The 26,988-nt window shown below is 42.4% G+C and overlaps 2 protein-coding genes across 9 annotated transcripts in view; one reads left to right on the top strand and one right to left on the bottom strand.

Annotated features, from left to right (window-relative positions):
• The window catches only part of PTPN1 (protein tyrosine phosphatase non-receptor type 1), an 87,065-nt gene extending 86,312 nt beyond the window's left edge, over positions 1-753 (top strand). For all 4 annotated transcript variants that reach the window (XM_056548217.1, XM_056548215.1, XM_056548214.1 and 1 more), the window contains one exon: positions 37-753. In XM_056548217.1, the coding sequence (XP_056404192.1) occupies positions 37-238 (202 nt within the window). In that variant the 3' untranslated portion in view covers positions 239-753. The remainder of the gene's footprint in view (positions 1-36) is intronic.
• Positions 754-10,802: 10,049 nt separating this feature from the next.
• Positions 10,803-26,988, bottom strand: part of RIPOR3 (RIPOR family member 3) — a 209,861-nt gene continuing 193,675 nt past the window's right edge. For all 5 annotated transcript variants that reach the window (XM_056549214.1, XM_056549212.1, XM_056549211.1 and 2 more), the window contains 3 exons: positions 23,033-23,116; positions 11,421-11,511; positions 10,803-11,155 (listed from right to left, as the gene is read on the bottom strand). In XM_056549214.1, the coding sequence (XP_056405189.1) occupies positions 11,055-11,155; positions 11,421-11,511; positions 23,033-23,116 (276 nt within the window). In that variant the 3' untranslated portion in view covers positions 10,803-11,054. The remainder of the gene's footprint in view (positions 11,156-11,420; positions 11,512-23,032; positions 23,117-26,988) is intronic.

Below are 26,988 nucleotides of genomic sequence, written 5' to 3'. Positions count from 1 at the left end.
TTTTTTTCTCCATTTTACCTGCTACTTCTCTTGCAGCCATCGTCATGACACTGAGCTGAGGAGAAGAAACCTGGGAGACCAGATCCCTTCCTCATCTGACCCTGAAGAGACGACCAAACCGGACAACACAGATGACAGGAACGGCAGCCAGGAATGGAAGTCATGGGCGTTAAACGTTTGTGTGTTCACAGTGCTGACGGTCGGGGCGATCCTCTGCTATAGGGTGTGGTACCATTAATGAACACTCTGCCCGGGTCACATCCGACTTTTTCACCCAGGTGCAAGTGAGACAAAATTGGAACCAAATGAGGAGGAGGAGCTGAGCGAAGCTTTTATAACTGCAGTCGCAATGCACTAAGGTGTCTCCAAGCCCTGACGCCCCACAGAGAGATTCCTTACATCTCAGGGCATTTCTACATCTATTCAGGAGTAAACACAGATAATGCCAAATATATCTCTATATATATATATATATTATATTTTTTTTCTTTTTGGAATAAAATCGTCATGACAACACATTGTTGTTTCTTTTTGGCCAGGGTTTTTTCTTTTTTATTCTCGTCTTTTTTTATGACGTGAGAGTCGACATGCTTTATTTCCTTCTGCTCCATTTTGTCGGAATCAGAAGGGATTTGTATAAAGCTTGTTGCTTCTTTTTTTTTTTTTTTATTATCGTAACCAGTTGGTTCCTTTTTATTGGACGCCCCAAGAAGCCACCCCCTGCTTCCCTCCCCCACACAACCTGAATATATATATATATCAAAAAAAATAATGAACACATTGGAGGAATGTATTTTTTATTTTGCCTCTGGGGGGCGCCATTTGTATTATTATGCATTTTGACTATTGGATTTGGGGTGGGGGGTGGGGGGGATTGTGAAGCTGAGACATTGTATAGATTATCTTCTTTTTTTGTTGAATTGTTGTGGGCTGTGCCTGATTCGTATTCCTCATTGTATCTGTTACATAAGCTTCATCGTCACGTCCATGTTTTCTAGAAGCAGCTTTTTTTTTTTTTTTTAATGCTCAGGGTAGGCCAAATATATATATTTTTTTTTCTTCCCATTTTACGTTATATCTTGGACTTGTGTTGGTCGCACTCTACTGTAGTCCTGACACGCTTTCCTCTTATGATCCACCAGCATTTCAACCAAACGGTGCCTGAGAACTGGAGTGCTAGTCCATCCCTCTACCTGCACATGTTTCACTGGCTGCTGATAAAGAATGTCTCTCTGCAGCAGAGCCGACATTTAGGCCATGACTGTTCTTAGATCACCATTGGTGCTAGGGGAGTAATAAACCACTTTGCTGGGACTGAGCTGGGTGCATGGGGCGTCACTTGTCACCGCAGTAGTGTTGGAGGGTCTGTGTCGGTCTGCTCTATGGCTGTTATGTCAGATTCATTTGTATAAGCTTTTTTTGTTTTTTCTCTCTTGCCTTTTACATTTATACACAGTTTTATGTGTTGGGTTGTGTATCCAACACCATTTGGAAGGGGAGGAGTTTGGGGATGGGGGTCGATGTTTAGTGAATTTTACAATACTGTTACAATACCTGACGCAATACAAAAATGCACTTGTGACACTTGAATGTGTTAAAGATTTATGTGCTGATTCAATAAAGTTATATCCCCCCCTTCCATTTGCGCTTTCTCTGTAGTTTGTTGCTAATTTTGTTGCAGTGTCTGTCTCCAAGTACTGATCTAAAAAGGTTCTTCACCTATATATATGCAAACACTTGAGCTTGTTTCTGCTGCTTCCTTTGCTGGGGATACTAGAAAGAATCTTAAAGGGGTATTCCAGCTTATTGTGTCCTTGATGCCTAGTTGTGTACACTGTAAATGTGCATGTATTACCTGTCAGGTGGATCATTTTTTTGTACTTTCATTCCCTGCCTGTGGCTCATCTGTGTGTCCCGCCATGCCTGCGTTGTCATGTGATGTCAGCACAGTCTGAAGATAGTGGGGACGCATTCAATGCAGACACGACGGGCTGTACAGATGGGCCACAAGCGTCATCAGGGGGCTGACGTCTCAGGGAAGACTTACAAAAGCCAAGCCCCTGTAATCAGCTTTTGTGCGGCACAGGAAGATGGGAAAGGCTCGAGCTGAAAGTAATTCGTAGCCACGTAGAATGCTGAACCTTGGGGGCTATAATGTACAAAACTGGCGATCCCAGTTAATATACCAAATGCTGAAATACCCCTTTAGTACATCTACAAAGTATAATAAAGTGCACATGTGTTTGTTCACAGGAAGTCGGACTACTAGGACCCCCCCCCCCCCCCCCTCCCCCACAGTGATCTCCGAACAAGGACCTGACTCCTGGCTAAATGGGGCTGTAAGAAAAGCATGTGTAACACTACTCCACTTTATTCTGTGGGTCTATAGAGAATGGATGCATGCTCTTCTTGCTGCTCCATTTAGCTGGGAGAGTCAAGTCTTTTTTTTGGGAGATTGCAAGAAGGCCCCAGTGGTTGGACCTCCCATGATCAAACACTTATCTCCTTCCTGTGGATAAAGCATAAGGGTGCTGAATACCCCTTTCATTTTAATATATATCCTCCTTGTGGAGGCACCATTTCTGGTGTGTGGATGTTTAAAGGCCATTAGCACTCCACTGTGCATTCTGGGGAAAGGAATATGCAAAGCAGCTCAATCACACCACCTCCATAGGTGGCATTCCCTAAACACAACTTGCTGCTTTGCTTATTCGACATGTGTGGATAGATGGAGAGATATATTTATTTTAATAGCTCTTAATTACTCATCTGGATCCCCAGTTGGAGTAGCGTGTCCCAATGTGTTTCCGGCCACAGCTAGTCAGGGGACAGTGGGGCTTATGATGGTCCATTGATGCCGGTGTGAGGTGCAGACTTGCGTCCCGTGCAAGTCTGTGTCCACTCCTCCCCTCAGCTCGCCGAAGATTTCCGAAGCTAGAACTGGGGGAAGAGTCCTGGGTACCGAACAAAATGTCATCAGTTACCAGATAGAAAAAACACAGCACAACCAGGTATGTGGAAAATAATAAAATTATGTGATACAAGGACAAATTAACCCCTGTATTACCACAGCACATATCCTATTCACCAAATGCAAAAATGAACACCTAGGGTTAATTATACAGCTGGACTAAAAACAGTACAGCAAGATAAACATAATAGTACTATCTTGTACCAATATTGTAGGAGATGGATTCCAAAAAGAATATTTATATACAAAAACCTATATACATAGGGTAATGAATTCTACAAAAGTCATGGCTGTCAAAGGATAATGCCTCAATGATCCAGGTATCCTGGGACTTGTAGTTGGAGGTAGGGAACTCCAACAGGAAATAGCCATTTCACAAAACGAAAGCAGCATTGTTATGGTGGACCCACAACACAGCCATTTAGCCCCAAGACAAGCATGGATCCTTATTAACACCTTTAAGGGATACTCCGGCCCTAATATATCTTATCTTATCCCCTATCCAAAGGATAGGGGATAAGATGTCTGGTCGCTGGGGACCCCCGCAATCTGTCATTGCACACCCACCTTTGTGAGCTCTCCAGCGCTGGAGGCTCCAAATGTGTAGCGTGACGACCACGGGGCTGGAGTATCGTGATGTCACTACTCCGTCCCTGTGTACGTCACACCCTGCCCCCTCAATGCTAGTCATTTGGATAGGGGGATAAGATGTATTCGGGCATGAGTACCTCTTCAAGGACTCAGACAATTTTTGTTTTTGCACTTTTGTTTGTTTTTTCCTCCTCCCCTTCTAAAAATTATAACGTGTTCAATTTTTCACCTACAGACCCATATGTGGGCTTGTTTTTTTTTGTCACCAATTGTACTTTATAATGACACCACTTATTTTATAACCTAATCTGCGGCAAAACAAAAAAAAACGTATTTGTGGGGTAAAATTTATTTAAAAAAAAAAAGCCATTTTGCTACTTTTTAGGGCTTCCGTTTCTATGCAGTACAATTTTCGGTAAAAATGACACCTTGTCCGATATTTATCATTGTCTTTATACTGTTTTTTTGTGTATAGAAAAGGTGCAAAAAAGGCGAAAGCAGAGTTTATTTGCGCCTTTTAGTTTACACATTTCTGCTGATTTTGAGTTTCAATACACAGATTTTGGCAATACACATGATATGGAAGGGATTTATGTACAGGTACTCCCTGCGTCCCTAAGTGGTTAAAGGAATACTCTGGGATATGAAAACTTATCCCCTATCCTAAGGATTGGAGCATAAGTTTCAGATAGCGGTGGGTTCAACTGCTGGGGCCCCCGGCTCTTTGCAGAAATACCATATTTCGCCACCGCATGACATGGCGGCCAACAATCCCCTCAATACATCTTTATAGCAGAGCCGGAGACTGCCATATGCAGCGCTCCGGCTCTCCCATAGAGATGTATTTGAGGGGGCATGTTGGGCACCGCTTCATACGGTGGTCGGATGTGCCCCCTTGCCTCTGACTACCTGGGCCCCTTACGGGAGATCCCAGGGGCATTGGGGGTCGGACCCCCCGTGATTTAAAACTTATCCCCTATCCTTTGGATAGGGGATAAGTTTTCATATCCCAGAGTACTCCTTTAAGCATGTCCATTACGGTTTGGCAAGTAAATACTAAAGTCACCTTATGTTAAATAACCCCTTAACGACGCAGGACTTAAATGTACGTCCTAGAGAGCTGGTACTTAGCGCACCAGGACGTACATTTACGGCCTATGCATAACTGCGAGCATCGGAGCGATGCTCGCGTCATGCGCGGCAGGTCCCGGCTGCTGATAGCAGCCAGGGACCCGTCCATAATGGCAGACATCTGCGATCGCGTGGATGTCCACCATTAACCCCTCAGATGCTGTGATCAATACAGATCACGGCATCTGCAGCATCGCGGTCACTAAAATGGATGATCGGATCGCCCACAGCGCCGCGGCGATCCGATCATCCAGCACGGCAGCCGGAGGTCTACTCACCTGCCTCCGCTGCCTTCCACGGGTCTTCTGCTCTGGTCTGCGATCGAGCAGACCAGAGCAGAAGATGACCGATAATACTGATCAGTGCTATGTCCTATACATAGCACTGAACAGTATTAGCAATCGAATAATTGCTATAAATAGCCCCCTATGTGGAATTATAAAGTGTAAAAATAAAATAAGAAAAATGTGCAAAACCCCCTCCACCAATAAAAACGTAAATTGTCCCATTTTCCCTATTTCAACCCCAAAAAGTGTAAAAAAATAAATATTTTATATACATATTTAGTATCGCCGCGTGCGTAAATTTCCCAACTATTAACCCCTTAAGGACTTAGCGTTTTTCTGTTTTTGCAAAATTTTAATTTTTTCCTCATCACCTTCTAAAAATCATGACTCTTTCAATTTTGCACCTAAAAATCCATATGATGGCTTATTTTTTGCGCCACCAATTCTACTTTGCAGTGACATTAGTCATTTTACCAAAAAAATCCATGGCGAAACGGAAAAAAAAATCATTGTGCGACAAAATTGAAGAAAAAATTTCATTTTGTAACTTTTGGGGGCTTCCGTTTCTACGCAGTGCATTTTTCGGTTAAAGTGACACCTTATCTTTATTCTGTAAGTTCATACGGTTAAAATGATAACCTACTTATATAGGTTGGATATTGTCGTACTTCTGAAAAATATCATAACTACATGCAGGAAAATTTATACGTTTAAAATTGTCATCTTCTGACCCCTGTAACTTTTTTATTTTTCCGCGTACGGGCTGGTATGAGGGCTAATTTTTTGCGCCATGTTCTGAAGTTTTTCTCGGTACCCTTTTTGTGTTGATCGGACTTTTTGATCGCTTTTTATTAATTTTTTATGATATAAAAAGTGACCCAAAATACGATTTTTTTTGCGCGTACGGCATTGACCGTGCGGTTTAATTAATTATATAATTTTATAGTTCGGACATTTACGCACGCAGCGATACCACATATGTAAATTTTTATTTTTATTTACACCGGTTTTTTTTATGGGAAAAGGGGGGTGATTCAAACTTTTATTAGGGAAGGGTCTAAATGACCTTTTGTTAACTTTTTTTTTTTTCACAGTGTTATAGCTCCCATAGGGACCTATAACACTGCACACACTGATCTCTCATCCTGATCCCTGCAAAGCCATAGCTCTGCACGGATCAGCGAGATAGGGGCTCGATTGCTCAAGCCTGTAGCTCAGGCTTGGAACAATCAAACCCTGATCAGATGCCGCGGAGAGAGGTAAGGAGACCTCCACCTGCGTCCCAGCTGATCGGAAGGTCACGATTTTATCGCGATGTCCCGATCAGCCTGACTGAGCTGCTGGGAAGCGTTTACTTTCGTTTTCAGATGCGACGATCAACTTTGATCGCCGCGTCTGAAGGGTTAACAGCGCGTGGTACAACGATCGATGCCGCACGCTGTTAGCCCAGGGGTCCCGGCTATCGTTAGCAGCCGGGACCGACCCGGTGTGATGCGGGGTCACGGCGTGACCCCATTTTTCACACCGGGACCGGGCTCAAGGCATACAGGTATGCCCTGAGTCCTTAAGAAGTTAAAATTAAATGGTAATGATACCGTACGGTGAACGGCGTGAACGCAAAAAGAAAAAGTCCAAAATAGCTGCTTTTTTATAAAATTTTATTCCCTAAAAAAAATTAAGTATTAAGTTTTATTTAAGCAAATATGGTATCAATAAAAAGTACAGATCACGGTGCAAAAAATGAGCCCTCATACCGCCGCTTATACGGAAAAATGAAAAAGTTATAGGTCTTCAAAATAGGGGGATTTTAAACGTACTAATTTGGTTAAACAGTTGCGATTTTTTTTTAAGCTTAATAGTAATAGAAAAGTATATTATCATGGGTATAATTTTAATTGTATTGACCCAAAGAATAAAGAACACATGTCATTTTTACCGTAAATTGTACGGCGTGAAAACAAAACCTTCCAAAATTTGCTAAATTGCGGTTTTCTTGTTAATTTCCCCACACAAATAGTATTTTTTTGGGTTGCGCCATACATTTTATGGTACAGTGAGTGATGGCAATACAACAGACAACTGGTCACGCAAAAAACAAGAGTTAGGATTTTTTGAAGGCGAGGAGGAAATAACGAAAACGTCAAAATAAAAGGCCCAAATGGGCTGAGTCCTTAAGGGGTTTAAGGTGTCCCTTCTGCTATGTTGGTTAGGTTTACATTACTGCCTCTACCTAATCTTGTACTAATTATTAGCTTCTATTTCTAGCACAAGTTGCCTGTAGGTGGAACCAAGATGCACACGTCTTTTAAGTTTCTTAATATTTATATTATGTTGTGTGCTTTTTCCTGCGCACATTGGGGGAGATTTATCAATATCTGTGTAATAGAAAAGTAGAGCAGTTGCAGTTGGCAGCCAATTAGATCCCTTTTATTTGCCAGAACTCTTTTTTAAAAACTAAAGAAGCCATCTGGTTGGTTGCTATGGGCACCTGGTCAACTTTCCCCTCCAAAGGTTTTGATAGATCTCCCGTTTTTCACTTGTCCTAACTGTTTTATCCAGGGAGCAGAGAAGGTATTCACAGTCCACTCTTCCTAGGGCTCCACTTCTCCTCGGTCCCATTTTAAAAGTATGGTTTTGTCCACATGTGATGACCATGAATAGTATGAAGTCTTGGATGTTAAACTTCTGAGATGCAATTAGAGAAAGAAAAGGTACCGCTTTTTCTGCTTTCTGGATAGCCCCTCTCTGACTGGACATGACGAGACTTAAGTGTAGGGGCTTGTTCACACTACAAAATTCCTCTTGAATCCCTCTACTCGATGGTAATGAGGCAGAATAGGTGGTTATTTGAGTCCATATGCTGAGGAAATAAGCATGAAATTCAAACTGTCTTAAAGGGGGTACTCCGCCTCTAGACATCTTAGTCCCTATACAAAGGATAGGGGATAAGATGTCTGGTCGCGGGGTCTTGCTGCTGGGGACCCCTGCGATCTCCCTGCTGCATCCAACGTTCGTTTAGAGCGTCAGGTGCATTGCTGGAGGCTTGTGACATCAAGGCCGCGCTCCGCTTGTGATGTCACCACCACGCCTCCTCAATGCAAGTCTATGGGAGGGGGAGTGACAGTGAAGTCATGAGCCTCCACCCGCATCGCCAGTCATCCGGCACGGAACGAAGTGCCACAGCTGAGATCGCGGGGGTCCCCAGCAATCAGACATCTTATCACCTATCCTTTGGATAGGGAATAAAATGTCTGGGGGCAGAGCACCCGCGTGACAGGCTGAGGGGGAGCGAGTGGTGGGTCATCATAATTAAAGACCTCTATAGGAGTGCATAGCGCATCCCCGGAAGTAATACACTGTAGCATAAGTGTTACCCAAATATAGCTGGTCAAGCATTATGGTTTATTCCTAAAAGATACAGCACAACTATAACACTTGCTATACCAGTTGCTACTTAATCTTGTAAGGAAATTGGGTCTATTAACACTGTCTCCAAGAAGAATGCCTATGAAACTGTGGTTTTAATCCTTAAAGGGGTACTCAGCTGAAAAATATATTTTTTAAATCAACTGGTGCCAGAAAGTTAAACAGATTTTTAAATTACTTCTATTAATAAATCTTAATCCTTCTAGTACTTACAAGCTAATGTATACTACAGAGGAAGTTCTTTTCGAATTTCCTTTCTGTCTGACCCCAGTGCTCTCTACTGACACCTCTGTCAATAGCAAAGAGCACTGTGGTCAGACAGAAAAGAAATAAAAAAAAAAAAAAGAACTTCCTGTGGAGCATACAGCAGCTTATGAGCTTAACTTTCTGTCATCAGTTGATTAAAAAAAAAAGTTTTCAAGTGGAGTACCCATTTAAAGTGTACCTGTTATCAACAAAAAATTGATATACTGTAGATAATACCATTAAATGTATATTTGTAATATACATTGGTTAAAAAATGTGTATTTTTGGGTGAATTAAAATGCTGTCTCTGCAGCTATTGCCTGTGTGTCTTTGTAAGGAGACCTAATACAGGAAGTGAGGGCGGGACAAGCAGGGCCCCGTGCAGGCTCCTGGCTTGTCAATCAGCCTGCTGTGTGAGCTAGGGGCATGTCATAGAGCCTCATTGCACAGAGCCCCGCTTTTCCCGCCCACACTTCCTGTAGTTGGTCTCCTCATAGAGACACACAGGCAATGGCTGCAGGGACAAAAGGTATACACTTTTTTTTTAACCAATGTATATCACAAATATACATATAATGGTATTATCTACATTATATAAAAAGTTTTTGTTGACGACAGGTACACTTTAATACTCCCATGAATGTTATTGCACATAACTAAAAGTTGTTTTATTCTGTTGTGGCCATGAGGGATAAATGGGTATTAGTAACCCCTTGGGATTATTAGTTGTATATATTATTGTAGCACTTTTCCTCTTTGCTTTTGTGCAAACATTTTTGGGGATTCCCCCAGCACACAGAGCTCAGGACCTTGATGGAAGTAGTAGTCCACACCTGCAGAGGGTTGTCACGACCATGGTAGTTCATTCCTGCGGGGGTAGGGCAAAGTCCCATAGCAATGTCTGATAGCGGCTCGAGGTGACAGGCGGCTGCGGGGTTAGCGTGCTTGCTAGCAGTACCCAAAGCTCAGGACTGTGATGGTAGTAGTAGAGATGCTCAGATTTTGTCAGAAGATCGAACATATTCAGTCTTCCACCAGAATCCAATTCCTCGTTGGGAGTTCTGTAACAAAACTTTTGTGTGAACTAAGCAGCAAAATCCCATTGAAATCAGTGGAAGGCGACTGTAAACAGAATCCGCGCTGAATTCTGCACTGATTTTCCATAGTGTGAACAGGGCCTAGCTCCACTTCCGAACATTTCCATAGGTCAAGTCGCCTATTAAATCATTTGCATTTCCTGACTGTTTTATACTCCAATTACATCCAAAGCTGCATTAACAATTCTACTGGTTGTGTTGAGCTGAGCTCATGAAACACAACACATCGTAGGAAATGTTCCTTCTACATCAGTTTTTTTATTTCAACACTCAATCTCCCAAAATGCACCACAGCAGTGCCGACTCAGTTCAAGCCAACCAGCGTGGGGCAGCAGCGAGATGTGGATGTTATGCAGCATGTAGTAATGCTGAGTTTTGTTCTCCGCTGTGCAGTTAATGCTGCAGTAGAATATTTAGTATTTGTTCCCTGGTTTCAGCTGTCGTGTACACAGTTTTACAATAATGATGGGAACTGTGTTTCTGTATAGAATTAAGTTTTCAGTTTTTTCTTTTAAACACTGGAGCCTTTGGGTGAGTTAATACAATAACGTCCCACGAAAGTAAACATATGAAGCAAACCGTAGTGCATGTTCCGGTGCTGCCACCTGGTGTCACGTCTATTCTTTATCTACTGCTTTATTGCTGGCACTCGTCTTCACTATTATATTTAGAATTTACTTGGAGACGTTTTGTTTGATGGAATAAGAGTCTCTGAGATCAGCGTCATAGGGAAGCAAACCAATTTTATTTGAAATTTGTGAACTTTAAATATACAATACACAGTGCATCAGAAGGTCATATGCAGATTTATGTACATTGCTTTAACCCTTTCCACCCCACATCAGTGCTATACAGCCTTCCCCACTATATACAGGATCCATCTTAAGGCTACTTTTTAAAGTCATATGTTTGGTTACTTATTACCATATAAAGAGAGGTCCCGGGACACGGTAAGTAGCTTTGCAATGTTTTATTTAGCCTTCAGCTAAAGCGTTACTGCATGCGTTGCATGCAGTAACGCTTTAGCTGAAGGCTTAATAAAACATTGCAAAGCTACTTACCGTGTCCCGGGACCTCTCTTTATATTGTACTGCATCTTCTTGTGCACCGGACACCTGCCGCTGTGCCGACCGCCATACTTCATTCATTTGGTTACTTATTACCAGGTGAACTCCTAGTACTGGATGTGCCTCATGGTTGAATGTTCCAAAACCATATAATCTTCCTTATAATCAGTAATGCCTGGTAGAGTTAAGTCTTTGGTATGTATGTGCTCAGTGGCTTCATCAGTTCACGTCTTGCTCCTCAGAACACGGTGATCTCAATCTCCCCATCCAGAGTCAGTGTTTCCTGGAGTTCACGGCAGATCTTGTCAGTCTTTCCAAATGTGTTTCGACCTTTCTGACCTAAAATAAAAGTGAATATATAGGCTTATAAAGAAAAATTCCCTAACAGACTTGGTATACTGCATACTGTAGGGAGGTGATAAACACTGGGTCTGGTCACCACTGCCATACACTGCATATGGCGAAATTCCAAACTGGCTGGATATCTGCGTGACTACATTCTTCATCATTAGTTGCAATTTCCGAAGAGAAACGTAATTTAAAGTTGCCATGTAGCCATATAATCTTATCCCTTATAATCCTCCCCTGCATAACTACTACTCACCAAATGACAGGACGGTCTCTCTGGCTGTGATCCTCACCTCCTCCACTTCTGACTGGCACAGTCCTGCAATCTGGTCAATGCTGGCCGTGCCCTGTGGGAAGGAGATGATGCTGGTCATTTATGTATGTAATAAATATATATTATTGTATGTGTTGCTGCATAACTTCCAAATGGCTGTAGGTATTTCCAATAAACTTGGTAAACATGTCAAAGAAAAATATAATACAGTTTAGGGATATCCTGATACTGACAATTTCGGCAGCCCAAGAGTAATTCAGAATCTTAGAAATGCGCCTGTAACCAATGCCATCATTTTGTTTTGCAACAATAAGGTTGCAATGGTCTTCAGACAGCTCTTTGCTTTTACCCATTATGAGATGTGTCTTGCATGAGACCTTGGCAATAAGACCTTTTTTGTAGCCATCCGTTGGGACTGAACCACCTGATATTAATTTGCACTGACAAGGGACCGGATTACTTTTTAACTACTGATAGATTTCAGCTGTTGTCTTGGCTTTCCATGCATTTTTACACCTTGCTTTCTTCATGTGTTTAATACTTTTTCCATCTGCCATTTCACATTATTACATATAACTTAATTTCCGACCTTATTTGTGTTAATTTCTTAGTATGGATTACTAACATCTGGTAAAAAGGTCATGTCAATAGCAGAGATAATAAATATATATATATATACACACACACAGTGAGCTTTGATTGAATTGATTTCCATTTTTTTTTAATCTCATACATTTTTAATAAAATTTGGGCCAATGTGTGGATGCACATCTATGTTCATACCATTCCGCATCTGTCTTTGCATGCTTATTTACTGTGTTTTTCCCCCCACTGTAACATATGACAAATTTCAAATATTTTCAAGAGATCTTTTTACAGTTGTATCTTGGTAGTAATTTTTATCAAATATATCTTTTTATTATATAACAAAAGTTTTTATTGTTACAGCACATTAGCACAGAAAAACCATAAATAGAGATGAGTGAAGTTACAGTAAATCGATTAGTCACGAACTTCTCGGCTCGGCAGTTGATGACTTTTCCTGCATAAATAAGTTCAGCTTTCAGGTGCTCTGTTGGGCTGGAAAAGGTGGATACAGTCCTAGGAGAGAGTCTCCAGCCCACCGGAGCACCTGCATGCTGAACTAATTTATGCAGGATAAAGTCAGCAACTGCCGAGCCGAGAAGTTCGTGACAAATCAATTAACTATAACTTTGCTCATCTCTAACCATAAACCGAAGAAAAAAATAATTTAACACGAGAGGAAAAGGAAGGGAGGGGAGGAAGAAGGTTTACGTGTGTGTAGAACCCGACGTGTCCAAATGATCTAACGTGTATTCCATTAATTAATAAAGAGGTGGAAAAAAGAAAACCAGAGAGTGGTAAAAAAAATTAAGGTAGAAATTGCGAGCTCCTCCATTCTGCATAATTGAGAAACTTCACTGCTAAATCATCAGTGGAATTGAATATCTCCAATGTACTGAGTTTTCTAGCCACCAAAAGTAGATATGTAACCAAACATGTAGAACTAGGAAAAGAGTTAGGAAGGGACCCCAAGAAGAACCATTTCAGGTGTAAAGTTAATTTGCTTAGAAATTTAGGTTTACAGGTGGGAACACAAGAAATCAAATAGGAGTAAAGCTTAAACACTATTTTCTTAGGGAAATTAGAAAATAGATATAGACTTTCTAACCATACACTAGTATAACACTTAATACATTTAGTAGGCAGATAGACCGTAAGAGTAGGAGATATCGGCGCTGGATGAAGGAGCCAGAAGGAGTAGCAGCATAAAATCAATGCAGGTTTATTGGATGCAACACGTTTCGCTGCGCATGCGCAGCGAAACGCGTTGCATCCAATAAACCTGCCTTGATTTTATGCTGCTTACTCCTCCTGGCTCCTTCATCCAGTGCCGATATCTCCTACTCTTACGGTCCATCTGCCTACTTATCGTTCTCAAGGAGGGCTGCGGATGATGACTTTTACACCTTCAGGCGCTTCCCATTGTTGTGTATGTGCACACAACCAACTCTGGTAAGCGGCGTGGGATAGATATTTCCCCCCTCCCTACGGCCTGACCTGCTGATCCCGCACATGGAGCGCCTTCTGTTTTCCTTTTAGATTACTTAATACATTTAGAAACTAAAGATGCACTATTTTGCTTATAAAATATTTTAAAAAAACTTGAGATTCCTCTATGGCCAGGGTCTTGATGGGAGAAAGTCTTGCAGCGTAAAAGAGTGTAAAGAGCCCCATAGAGAAAACACGGTTAGCATTGACCATAGGGAGTAAAGAAAATAGAATTCAAGGAGAAGGAAAAGAAACGCCAGGATCAATAGTAAAACAATCTTGTAATACCAAGAGAGATGGATATAAAAGAGGAGAAGATGCGGTAACCATAAATAGTGTAACCATCGGCCAGATTTCTAATGCTGCACTTTGGCCACTCAGGAGCAGCAAGCAGTGGACCAATTGGCTCTGGCCTTAGCGACGGCACCTTCCTGTGTTGGTTTTTATAAGGCTTCAGGTGGCTGCTGGACTTTGCTTGTGATTACAGCTTACGCCTGTGTCTCCAGCATTCTGTCTGCTTTGCCTTGTTTCTCTGACCTCCTGCCTGATTATTGATCATTCTTTTGCCTGCCGATTGTGTTGTGTTGCTTGTCTGGTTTGATCCTGGTTTGCATTCCACTTCTCTCTTGCTTAGTGTATTGGTACTTAGAGATATCCTGGTTTGATCCGGCCTGTTTGACATTGCTTTGTCTGTTTGGTTGATGTATTTGCTCCCCGGTTTGTGTCCTGACATCTGTACTGTGTTCTGTTTATTATTTTTACTTGCAACGCCCCAGGACTTTAGTGAAGGGACTGGCTACAAGTGGTAGAACCTTTGCCTAGGGTGATTATGCAAGTAGGCAAGGAAGGGGGTTCTGGGTAATCTCAGTGCGCACTTTTCCCTGCCCTAAGTGACAAATAGACGGTATGAGATGGGTATTATTGAAATTTCAATATCTATATGGGGGTATGCAACATGACAGGGTGGACTAGCACTAACCATTAGGACAAATATGTATATATGTACAGTTTGAAAATATATGTGCAAATCTTGTAGCGTATAGCATGATTCCAATCTGGACATGCTGGTAGTTTTGCAACTGCTGGAGGTTCCCTGTTTGGGAAACACTGGGTTAGGACGACTGCACAATCAGAGTCAATGAGGGAGATTTATCAAACTGTTTAAACCATTTGAGATGGTCTAAATTTGTCTCTCAGAAAGTCTGTCAGTTTAGTTGAGACTTTTACATGACTTTTGGTTCAGATCTTTTCTTTTCCCAGCAAGCACAGTGGTCTATAATAGAGCACAGTATGCAGAATCATAAATCTCCCTCAATAATTGTAAAATATTGACTCTGATTACCATGGATCTGCCTCCCTCTCCTCATTGCGTTATTGTGCGGGAGAGACAAATCTGTATTTCTAGAGTTAAGTGCATTTATAATACCTAAAAGCTCTATAAGAGCTGAATTAGGGTAGGTCCATATGTTAGTGCCCCAGTTAGTTGTATCCGTCGGCATCGCGCACTTGCTTTTCATGGTTTATTGAAGTCACCTAAAGATTATGTTCGGGACGTTTGCGCTATTACAAGTGCAGTTGCCCACATATAAATTAATAGCACAGGTTAAGAGCCTCCCCACAGACTTCGCCTGAGCTGATCTCCAAGCTAAACCACATTATTCATTAAGAGAAAAAGGTGTATACTAGACGGAAGGCTCTGAAGAAGATTGAATCCATCTGGGGCCCCTGGATGGACACCCCTGGTATGCCTTCTACTTAACTGCAGATGTCTACTATGGAGGCGTTTTTGAGAGGAATAGGGGGCCCTGGAGAGAGGTAGCAATGTCTTGCCCTAGTGCAGCTAGTACATTATCCCCCAGGGAATACTGGTTGAGCCTCTCTGGCATATGTGTCTCTTTTCTGCATGATTTCCGTCTCTACCTCTCTTTAAATGTTTTTTTTTAGTATTTTTATGTGAGATGCCTGTTTGCTGCATATGCTGTTTAGCTTGATTCCATCTGCCTTTGGTGTCCTTCTCATTTCTGACATCTGATCTGCACGCCGGAACTACTGTAGATCAGTTGTTGTATCCCCATTGCTACTACAGTTCCATAAATCTTTGTTTAATCTACTTTAATGGAAGCAGTCTAGGATGAAGAAAGGGGGTGGGGTGTTACAGTGTTTAATGTATGCCTGTTTATTTAAGTTTTTTCTTTTATGTAAAAACCAAAAGCTTAATAACAAGTATTTGATTCACAAGTGCAGAGGCCCACATTTTTGAGTCCACTGAAAATAGTGCATATGTCCTGAATGGAGTCACTATGTGACTGTGTTCGGCCATAGAAAGCAACGGGGTCTGCTGCTCCAGAATTTTTTTTTGCCTCTCCTGCAGCTGTTTTACGTGGTTCGCTGATGGTTTCCTCATTCAATTATTTAGGCATATATGTTAATTGTGTAGCTTCAGGGGACTTTGATTTCAATGGTTTATCTCTACTGCCGTATATTTGATATTTAGATTGCTGGATACATGAATCCTATTAAACTGATAATACTTCCCAAATGTTTATATTAGAACACACTTCAGTTCTGGTTTCAAAGTCCATTGTTACCTTGCTCCAATTTGGAAGGTGACCAAGGCAGTGTATGCCTTTATTAATGTATCATTAGATCTCCTTTGATGGCACAACCCAAATTTTACTCATTTGTTCCAATCATTGGACCCACAATTTAGGGGTGACTACTTTGGAAGATTTATTTACGAACATTATGTTGAAATCCTTTGTACAACTGCAGTCCAATTATGAGATTCCTAGTGATGCTTTCCACCTTCCCGACTGTCTATACAGTATCTGTCTGCCCGCTAATTGAGGTTCTAAAATCAAAAGGTCCAAAAGGGCTTGTGTTGATCCTTCATTCCCATCTCATTTCAACCATATTGCATGTTCTTTCCTCCCAGTTGACACCTATTGGAGGTCATATGCACTGTTCTTGAAGCTGGAACATATGGAGGAAATTTTTATCTTAGTTATATAGTTAGTATGGTTGAAAAAAGATATATGTTCAACCAAGGAATTGAAGGTAAGAGGTATGATTGGATGAAGGTGAAGGGATGTGATTCTATATTTCTGCACAAGCATTAATGTTATATTGTACTAAGAATGTTTCTAACCCTGTCTTAAGGCTCTCAACTGTTCATGCTGCGACCAGTTCCTGATGTAGACTGTTCCATAAATCTGCAGTTCTTATGGTAAAGCAGGTTTGTGGCCCGTTGAGACTAAACCTTTTTTTCATCTCTTTAGCACCACACGAGATTGCCTCCAATGATCCTAAAGGAACAGGAAGCACAAAGAGGTTAAAAGGCCCCTCCCCAGACAACCCCTCAGTGTTTCCTGTTCCTTTGGGAAGCATTGAGGTTTTACCTCCTGGGGCTGGGGACAGGATCGGTGTGGACCAAGCCAGGCAGTGGAGGTTGGTTTTCCTGGGATTTCCCATTCTATAATACCGCGCCGGGTTGTGCGCTCTTTGTAGCATGCCTCCCGGAGCCCCTGGTTCCCCACCGCACCGCTCTGAGTGTATGCGGCAGGGAGAGTTTGTGTGCAGGACCTCGGGTGCACGCGCGTGTGTCCCCGGTCTCTTTCTGCTCTCTGGCGGTTCCGGACAATTAAAGGACCCTATGGATAGAAAAATGGAGGATATACTTAGGAAAAATTGGGATGCTTCACCTGCATTATTAAATAGAAAATCACAGCCACAAGTGTTGCAAGATCTCTGTTTCTATGGCTGGGTCAATTGGAAAACCATATTGAAAATAAAACACCCAGAGATCAACTTCTTTCTTCTATTCCTATGTTAAAACTCGCCACTGCTTTTTTGGTCGATGTATCAGCTGAATCTTTAAGGATGGCAGCAAAATTTGCAGCATTATCCAACTCTGCCCGAAGAGCCCTGTGGTTGAAGAATTGGCAGGGTAATTCTGTCTCAAAAACTAAACTATGTTCTATTCCCTTTAAAGGTAAATCGGTGTTTGGCTCTGTATTAGATAACATTTTTACAGCAAGCAGCAGACAACAAAAAGAAATTTCCTGAAGAGAAGTACAAAGCCAAAAAATAATTTTCATCCATTCAAGTATAAACAGAGAGAATATAAAGGGAAAGGGAAGTCCGGAAGGTGGAGTTACCCTAAAGGAGGTAAGGGGCGAGATTTCTTGCTCAACCCTAACAATTCAGAAAAAAGGCAGTGACTTGTCTCCGTTGGGGGGTGGAGACTAACTATATTCTACCATCAGTGGAAGGATATAACAAGAAACTAGTTCATTCTAAATTCCATCAAGAACGGGTTCAAGATAGAGTTTGTCTCTCCTCCACCTCAAACCTTTTGCACAACAAATCTCCGTTCCGATTGTCTAAACAAACAGTTATTTCAGGGGGTTCAGGATCTACTAGCTCTGGGAGCAATCATTCCTGTCCCTCTGGAGGAACAAGAACAAGGCCACTATTTCCGCCTTTTTCTTGTACCCAAACCGAATGGTTCTTTCAGAACAATAATAAATCTAAAACATCTGAACCGTTATATAACTTACAAACGCTTCAAGATGGAAACACTCAAAACAGCTGTCCCCCTAATGCCTCAGAATGCCTGGATAGCAACAATAGATCTAAGGGACGCTTATTTCCACATACCCATTTTTCCGACACATCAAAAATTTCTGAGATTTGCTGTAACCCCAAATCATCTGGCCTTCCACTATCAATTCAAGGCACTGCCCTTCGGGATATCCTCGGCCCCGAGGATCTTTACCAAAGTTATGATAGAAGTAGTAGCCTCCTTGAGACAAGAAGGAATTTTAATTATTCCATATCTGGACGATCTTCTGGTTATTGCCCGGTCCGAAGAGCACTTGTCCCAGCATGTCAATCTAACAATTCTCTCCCTACAGAATTTAGGCTGGATCAGCAACTTCCAGAAGTCAAATCTCCTTCCTTCAAGACAAAATTTTTTTTAGGAATGATATTGGATTCAAACAAGCAAATGACGTTCCTGATGGAGGAAAAGGTCTCAGTGCTAATCCAGAAAATCAATATCTTCTATCAAGCAAACTTGACTACCATCAGAAATGCAATGTCCCTGTTTAGCTCCATGGGACTGCTGAAATGCATGAGTTCATGGAACCTAAGTCATTCCAGAAGTCTTCAGAAACAAATCCTCAAAGTCTGTGATCGTTCTCAGTGTTCTCTGGAAAAGAAGATGAGGATTCCTCTGACTATCAAGAAATATCTCAAATGGTGGATGATGAGCAAAAATATAAAGAAGGGGGTATCCTGGGTTCCCCTTCCGACAGTGACAGTCACAACGGATGCCAGCCAACTGGTCAGAGGAAACTCACCTTCACTCTTCCAATTTCCGAGAACTAAAAGCTGTGTTCAAGGCTTTGAAGGCTTCACAACATCTCATTCTGAATCATCCTGTGAAAATTTACACCGACAATGCTACTGCAATAGCTTTTCTAAATCATCAAGGGGGTACAAGTCAGTCTCCTACAAGCACTAACAGGAAAAAAAATTCTTGGGCGGAGGACAAGATGGGGGTCAATTTCTGCTATACATCTCAAAATATTCAGGCAGATTACCAAAGCCGACACCTGATCAATCCAGGAGAATGGGAACTCAATTCCCAAGTTTTTCAGGAGCTGGTTTTGAAGTGGGGCATACCAGAAGTAGATCTATTCGCCACCTGAAAAAATCGGAAGGTAAACAAATTCTTTTCCCTGTTTCCAGGCGATCTCCCAGATGGAGTAGATTCCCTTCAACAAAGTTGGAACTTCAAAATAGCCTATGCGTTCCCTTCTTTCCCTCTGATCAGCAGGACTCTGCAGAAGATACGTATGGATGAAATCCAAAGTCATAATTATGGTTCCAAGGTGGCCCAAGAGGGAGTGGTACACTGTGGTTCAGCAACTGTCCATAGATCATGCTTACCTTCTTCCAGTAAGAGAAAATCTTGTGTTGCAGGGCCCGCTATTCTTCAAGGATCTATCAAATCTGCATTTGACAGCCTGGCTTTTGAGCGGTCAATTTTAAATCAGAAGGGTCTGATATCTTTCAAATTCTCAATTTTCTTCAAGATGGACTTGAGAAAGGTTTATCCACCTGTCTTGGGTTGCTTTTTCGACACACGTATCGCAGACCATAAGTGGATTAAAAGATTTTTTTAGTGCTGTGGCAAGACTAAAACCCCAAATAACTAGCCTCTCGCCACCTTGGGATCTAAATTTAGTCCTCACTAGTCTTACTAGAGAACCCTTTGAACCTCTTTTGGATTCTTCAATAAGCTTTCTGACCTGGAAAGCAGTCTTCGTGGCATCACAACAGCAAAAGCCTGAAGAACCTTACCTAACTGTGCTTGAAGACAGAATTATTCTGAAATTAAATCCAGCTTTCCTACCAAAAGTAGTGACAAACTCCCATAGGTCTCAAGACATCATCCTACTCACCTTTTGCAATTCTCCAAAAAATAGAGAAGAAGAAATGTTCCATTGCTGGGACGTGAGAAGAACTATTCTTCTTTATTTTCAACAAACCAAGGATTGGAGGAAAGATCTAAATCTATTTGTTCAGTTCCAGGGCCCTAACAAAGGGAAGAAAGCGTCTAAAGCTTCTATTGCCAGATGGGTGAAGTCATCTATTTCTGAAGCTTACAGAAGATCTGGGAATTAAGTTCCGGAACATCTAAGAGCTCATTCAACCAGAGCTATGGCAGTCTCCTGGGCTGAAAAATCTTCTGCCTCATTAGAGCAGATTTGCAGGGCAGCGACTTGGTCTACCCCACACACTTTCTTTATACACTACAAATTGGATGTAGCCTCGTCTCAAGATTTGGCCTTTGGACGGAAAGTGCTGCAAGCTGTAGTCCCTCCCTAGACATCATTTATCTGGTAGGTCTCATGTGTGGTGCTGATGTGATGAAATGAAAAATGGGAATTATGACTTACCAATAATTCTATTTTCTTGAATCATCACATCAGCACCCTTTAATCCCTCCCTAAGTAGTGTACGCATGTTTTATTTATATATATTTATGCTTCTTAGTAGTTTGTAAACACTGAGGGGTTGTCTGGAGAGATTGGCCTTTTAACCTCTTTGTGCTTCCTGTTCCTTTAGGATCATTGGGGGCAATCTCATGTGTGGTGCTGATGTGATGATTCAAGAAAACAGAATTATCGGTAAGTCATAATTCCCATTTTTCTCCAGATGGAGGAAGTGCCCCCTTGTCCTTTGAAGGGGTTTAACCTGAAACAGTTTTTCCTCATATTTTTAGTATGGGCCATTTATATACGTTGACCATATCCCCCCCCCCCCCCTTAAATTGATTGAATTACACATCACACCTATAAAGGATGGGCTGTTCGATTTGGCATGAAAGGCAACTGTCCTCTGCTGGATGGACGGAAGACCACCTACTCTGACTAGGAGGCAGAATTTAGTCAATATTAGTGTACCACATTGTTTCTAAGAACAGGCAGTGTCCTGAAATCTTTGGTAAGGTTTGGGGATCGTGGTGTTCTACACCCCTAACACAATGCTCCATTAACATGGTTATAGTCTACTTCTCTGATGCAGAACAGACAAGATGATATTTAGTCTGATGTGAAGCTACTGATGGACAGTTGTAGATAATGATCATCAGTATACTGCTGTTTACTGTGTAATATGTGCAGGAGCTGTTCTTGTTTTCTCGTGTACAATGTGTTTTTATTGTTAATTGCTGGTAATTATGAATATTTTATAGATTCTCTCTGGATATTTGTATGTCATTTTACTTTTGTATGTCTACGTTTCATTAAAACACATTTAAAAAAGCTGGAGCAAGATGTGTCCAATTTATTAGGATGCATCTTTATACCTGGAGAGCATTTTTCAATGTGCACCACTGTTACGCCGAGCGCTCCGGGTCCCTGCTCCTCCCTGGAGCGCTCGCGGCGTTCGTCTCCGTGCAGTGTCCCGGTCAGACCCGCTGACCAGGAGCACTGCACTAGTGTCACCGGCGGGGATGCGATCCGCGTAGCAGGACGCGCCTGCCCGCGGGTCGCATCCCAATCTCCTCACCTGCCCCGTCCTCTGTCTGCTCAGTCCTGGCGCGCGCAGTCCCGCTCTCTAGGGCGCGCGCGGTCCCGCTCTCTAGGGCGCGCGCGTGCCGGCTCTCTGAGATTTAAAGGGCCAGTGCGCCATTGATTGGCGCCTGGCCCAATCAGTACCTGCACCTGTACCTTGCTAAACCCACTTCCCCTTCCTGTCCTGGCCGTATCTTGTTGCCTAGTGCCAGTGAAAGCGTTTTGTGTGTTCCCAAGCCAGTGTTTCCAGACCCTTTGCTGTTGCCCCTGACTACGACCCTTGCTGCCTGCCCTGACCTTCTGCTACGTCCGACCTTTATCTTGCCTTGTCCCTTGTACCGCGCCTGTCTCAGCTGTCAGCTGGGGTTGAGTCGCTATCGGGTGGAACGACCTGGGGGTTACCTGCCGCTGCAAGTCCATCCCGCTTTGCGGCGGGCTCTGGTGAAAACCAGTAACCCCTTAGACTCCGTTCCCCTGATACGGCCCACGTCATCACCCCACTGACACAGAGGATCCACCACCAGTGTCCTCGCTGCATACCTATCCGGATCCTGACAACCACACTTTATAATCTATGCCAGCTCTGAGTTGGAGTAGGTTTTTTGTTCTTATTTACATCCGTTTCTGATGTGAATTAGTTAGCGTGTGAGGTTGCAATAGTACACTCTCCCTCACACTGTCACACCAACTTAAAATATATAAGTCAAGTGGTGTAAAAATGTGTACACCAGTGAATGGGAACACTGTTTTCATCCAGAGGCTAAAAACCTGTAGGGACCCAACACTTTTCAGAGCCGAGATTGTTTCAACTGTACCCAGACAGTTCTTTGTGACTTTAACACAGGAACAGGTCACATCTCTCTTCTGTACCTCAAACTGGTAACCCTTAGTTGGTTATTTAGTACGTTTCCAGTAAAAATAACAGGGGTACAGCATAACACAGAGGTATAAGAAATGCTCCAGAATTGTGATTTCATGGGGAATGCATACATTTTCTAAAATAGGAGACGTATCAATCAGTCTGGATACACTTCAGCCTCTGGGTGTAGATAGAAATGGTTACAGCAAGCTTTGATCTTAACTGTAAAGAGTATGTGGTGGACAGTAGAGAGCAGGGTTACTAGAAGAGGGCGATCCAGAGCTAAGGCCAAAATTAAGTTCACCTGGGCCTGAGGCTACAGTATTCCTATGACCGTGTCTCTCATGTTTGTAAAGGGGGCTCTGCCTAGACTCTGAACATATTCCTATTATAAGAAAGGATGTGACCAACCTTTTCCGGCGGGCCAGTATTTATATGGACTGCTTGTTTGTAATAAACAATTGCAGAACTTTTTGTTGTAGAGAATCATAAACTTAAAGAATGTCCCTGTCCCTCTTACCAAGCAAAACGAGAATGAATATATTAATTGTGACCCTGATGAGGGCGCACTTTACCTTCAAATGTTTTAGGGCCAGACACGCTGATCTCTGCAGCTTTACATCTTCATCAGAAAGGAGTTCAGTGTAATACAGAATAGCCTGTAGAGAGAAGAGAGAGGTTATTCCTGAAAAGACAGCATGAGAGAATATACTACAACACTGTGCTGAACCACATAACATACAGTTATAATTTACATTTAATGGCCACTTTATTAGGTAACCAAGTTGGACCCCTTTTGCCTTCAGAACTGCCTCTATTATTCTTAGCATACTTTCTACAAGGTGCTGGAAACATTCTCCAGAGATTTGGATCCATATGGACATGATCGCATTACGCAGCTGCTGTAGATTTGTCAGCTGCACATCCATCATAGGAATCTCCTCTTCCACCACATCCCAAAGGTGCTCTATTGGATTGAGATCTTGTGACTGTGGGGGACCATTGGAGTACAGTAAACTTTTGTTGGAAAAATAGAATGTGTTAGCAGATAAGAACCATTTGGCCCATCTAGTCTGCCCAATAATTTGAATCCTATGAATAGTCCCTGGCCCTATCTTATATGAAGGATAGCCTTATGCTTATCCCATGCATGTTTAAACTCCTTCACTGTATTTGTAACTACCACTTCTATAGGAAGGCTATTCCATGCATCCACTACTCTTTCTGGAAAGTAATACTTCCTGATATTACGGCAAAAACCTTTGCACCTCCAATGTAAAACTATGTTGTCTTGTGTTAGTTTTTTCTGGTAAATATACTCGCCTCCTTTACAATGTTCAAGAAACCAGTTTGAGAGCTTTGTGACACTGCCCATGATCCTGCTTAGAAGTAGTCCTCAGAAGATCACTGGTCATAAAAGGATGAACATGGTCAGCAACAATACTCTGGTAGGCTGTTGTGTTTTAATGGTATCATTACACTATCGCCACAAGAATAAACTGTTCATACAAGGCAGGATGGACCCATGCTTTTATGTTGTTTGTGCCAAATTCTGACCCTGCCATCTGAATGTCACAGCTAGAATTAAAGGTGTACTCCGATGGGAAAACTTTTTTTTTTTTTTTATCAACTGGCTCCAGAAAGATTTGTAAATTAACAAAAAAGTCCAAGAAAGGAGAGGGCACAGTTAAGTGTTACTGCACCTGAATCGGGAATACTGCGTAACATCAGTGGCCCGTAATGAGTCTCCTGCGGGGTGCACACACGACAAGCATGAAGTATCAATGAATGTAACAACAAAGGCACGTACGTGCACTCACCGCTCAGTGGAGACAGTTCAGCATCGGTGCAGGTAAGTGGGCGCTCGGAGGCTACACCGGCCTCCGGAAGAAGCACGCTTGCACGTGTGAAACAGCCAGCGTAGACTCCGAGCGCCCACTTACCTGCACCGATGCTGTGATCCAGCCTTTCCGTGGACCGGACCCCCATGCTTAACTGTCTCCGCTGAGCTGTGAGTGCACGTACCTGCCTTTGTTGTTACAGATTTGTAAATTACTTCTATTAAAAAATCTTAATCCTTCTAGTACTTATTAGCTGCTGAATACTACAGAGGAAATTATTTTCTTTTTGGAACACAGAGCTCTCTGCTGACATCAAGAGCACAGTGCTCTCTGCTGACATCTCTGTCTATTTTAGGAACTGTCCAGAGCAGCATATGTTTGCTATGGGGATTTTCTCCTACTCTGGACAGTTCTTAAAATGGACAGAGATGTCAGCAGAGAGCACTGTGCTCGTGATTCAGCAGAGAGCTCTGTGTTCCAAAAAGAAAAGAATTTCCTCTGTAGTATTCAGCAGCTAATAAGTACTAGGATGATTAAGATTTTTTAATAAAAGTAATTTACAAATCTAATTAAAAAGGAAAGGGGATGTGCAGCTCACAATTAACTAGTTGAGGTAAGGAGGTTATACACCTACACCTAGTGTTAGGTAATTAAAGAATTAAACAAATACCAACCCCTCAAAACTAGTATCAGAAAACTGATACATGTATTAAATCTGGTTGAATATAAATTAAGACCGTGCTTCAATTATATGATATAAAATAATATAAATTTTATTAAAATACAATAATATATGCAAAATAAACCTCATAGCACAGGACCCTTGGGCAGAGGTGAAGTAAAGATTATAAGACCATAAATTGTAACATTAGTTAATAAGCACCGATATCTAGCAATGTTTTTATGAAGTAGATGAGATTTTTCGATAATCCGGTATCTGATAATCCAGACAGTAATGGAATGTCCCGTATTTTAAATCAAGTCGGGTTAAAACAAATGGGAGATGATAGAATAAGAATATAGTTACCAGCCTGGTAAATGGCTTAGCCGTGATCTCCTTAGGACAATAGGTGAGGCCCACAATGCTTGGGTGGTATACAATGCTGGCATGCGTTACCGCAGCGGTCTGCCTGCCACAAACCAAGATGAAATTGGAATTATGCCGCTCCTAAGGTGCTCGCTGATAGATGGTAACAGGCGGCTTCTGGATGCAGACCTCGTGGTGTCCTATGGCGTGTGGCGTCACAGGCAATCGGCAAGACTGCCTGGATACTGGATCAGGAAAGCACGGCTGGCTTGATCAAGATTTTTAGCTGCATTCGGAGCTGGTCTGAAAGTACTCAGGTGAGTGCGTGCTCAATAAGTATCGGTGGTGCAATAAAACTTTTTAGAAAACACCTAGACGCGTTTCAGGGAAATTGTTTGTCAGAACGGCCCTTTCTTCAGTAGGCATAGGACATGCGTGATCGATGATGTCCGTCATTACCGGCAGGTCCCTAACTGTTTATAGCAGCCGGGACCTGCCGTGCATGACTTGAGCACCTCTCTGGTGCTCGGGTAATGTACAGGACATAAACGAACGTCCTGGTGCGTGCAGTACCAGCGCATCAGGACGTACATTTACCTCCAATGTCCTTAAGTGGTTAAGCAGAATGCAATATGGGATCAAGACATAATAATGTAATGTATGTACACTGACTGCATTGTTGATGTAAATTAAAAGGGTGTCCAGGATTAGGAAATAAATCTCTACTTTTTCCCAGAAAGAGTGCCGTAGTTGCCCACAGGCTGTGTATAGTATTGTAGCTCACCACCATTCTACTGCATTGCATGGGGTATGCTTTTTGGCAGAGCTTTCTTTTCCCAATCCCAGACAACTTATATCTCTCTAAGTAAACTGTTGATCAGAGCTGAATGTTTCCTGCCTCTGATTATTGCCTGTATGTGATCCTCAGTCTCCAGTCCTAGAATTACAGACATTGTCTCTGTATAAACATTCTTACACTGTCCCATAGGAATCCTGCTTTACCCCACATGGATTCTGTTTACCCATCTACAGTCTGCGGTTAAAAAAAAAAAAAAAAAGGTAAAGAGAGGAACGTGGGAACACATTGTTGCATCACACTCTGGTTTGGGGGTCTCTGTGTTTCGGTCACTCGTGCTGTCGCAAATTTACGTGGTGCCTGAATAAGACTTTGTTGACTGACTTTGTATGCTTCTCTGAAGTGTCTGAGGCCATTGAACACTTTCGGTATTCATATTTCCTGGACTTCAGCTCCTAGGAAATTGGAAGCCCTAAGTCGGTTCTAAGTGGCATCCACATTTCTCAAGGCTCCAGGCTGAAGACCAACATCTGCTTCACCTTCTCAATCAGAAGTGTTCTTGCTTTAGGGTATGTTCACACTGCGGAATCCCCGCGGAATTCCGCAAGTAAAAGTCCACACAGTGAACATTACCATCAGTGTGAATGGGTCTTCCGCGAGACCCGTTCACACTGCGGAATTTCAGCGCAAAGAAAGAACATGTTTATTCTTTGCGCGGAAGTCCGCGATCACTGCATAGCTGTCAATGGTGACGGCGCAGTGCCGCGCGGTCCTACCGCCGCCCCCGGCTGTCAGTCTGAATCTACGCTCGCTGAATTCTGCGAGTGGAGATTGCGTTCACACTCTGTAGTGTGAACATACCCTTAG

This window comes from Hyla sarda, chromosome 12 (assembly GCF_029499605.1).
Source record: "Hyla sarda isolate aHylSar1 chromosome 12, aHylSar1.hap1, whole genome shotgun sequence".
Taxonomy (NCBI): domain Eukaryota; kingdom Metazoa; phylum Chordata; class Amphibia; order Anura; family Hylidae; genus Hyla; species Hyla sarda.
This window is presented reverse-complemented; position numbering and strand designations above follow the sequence as displayed.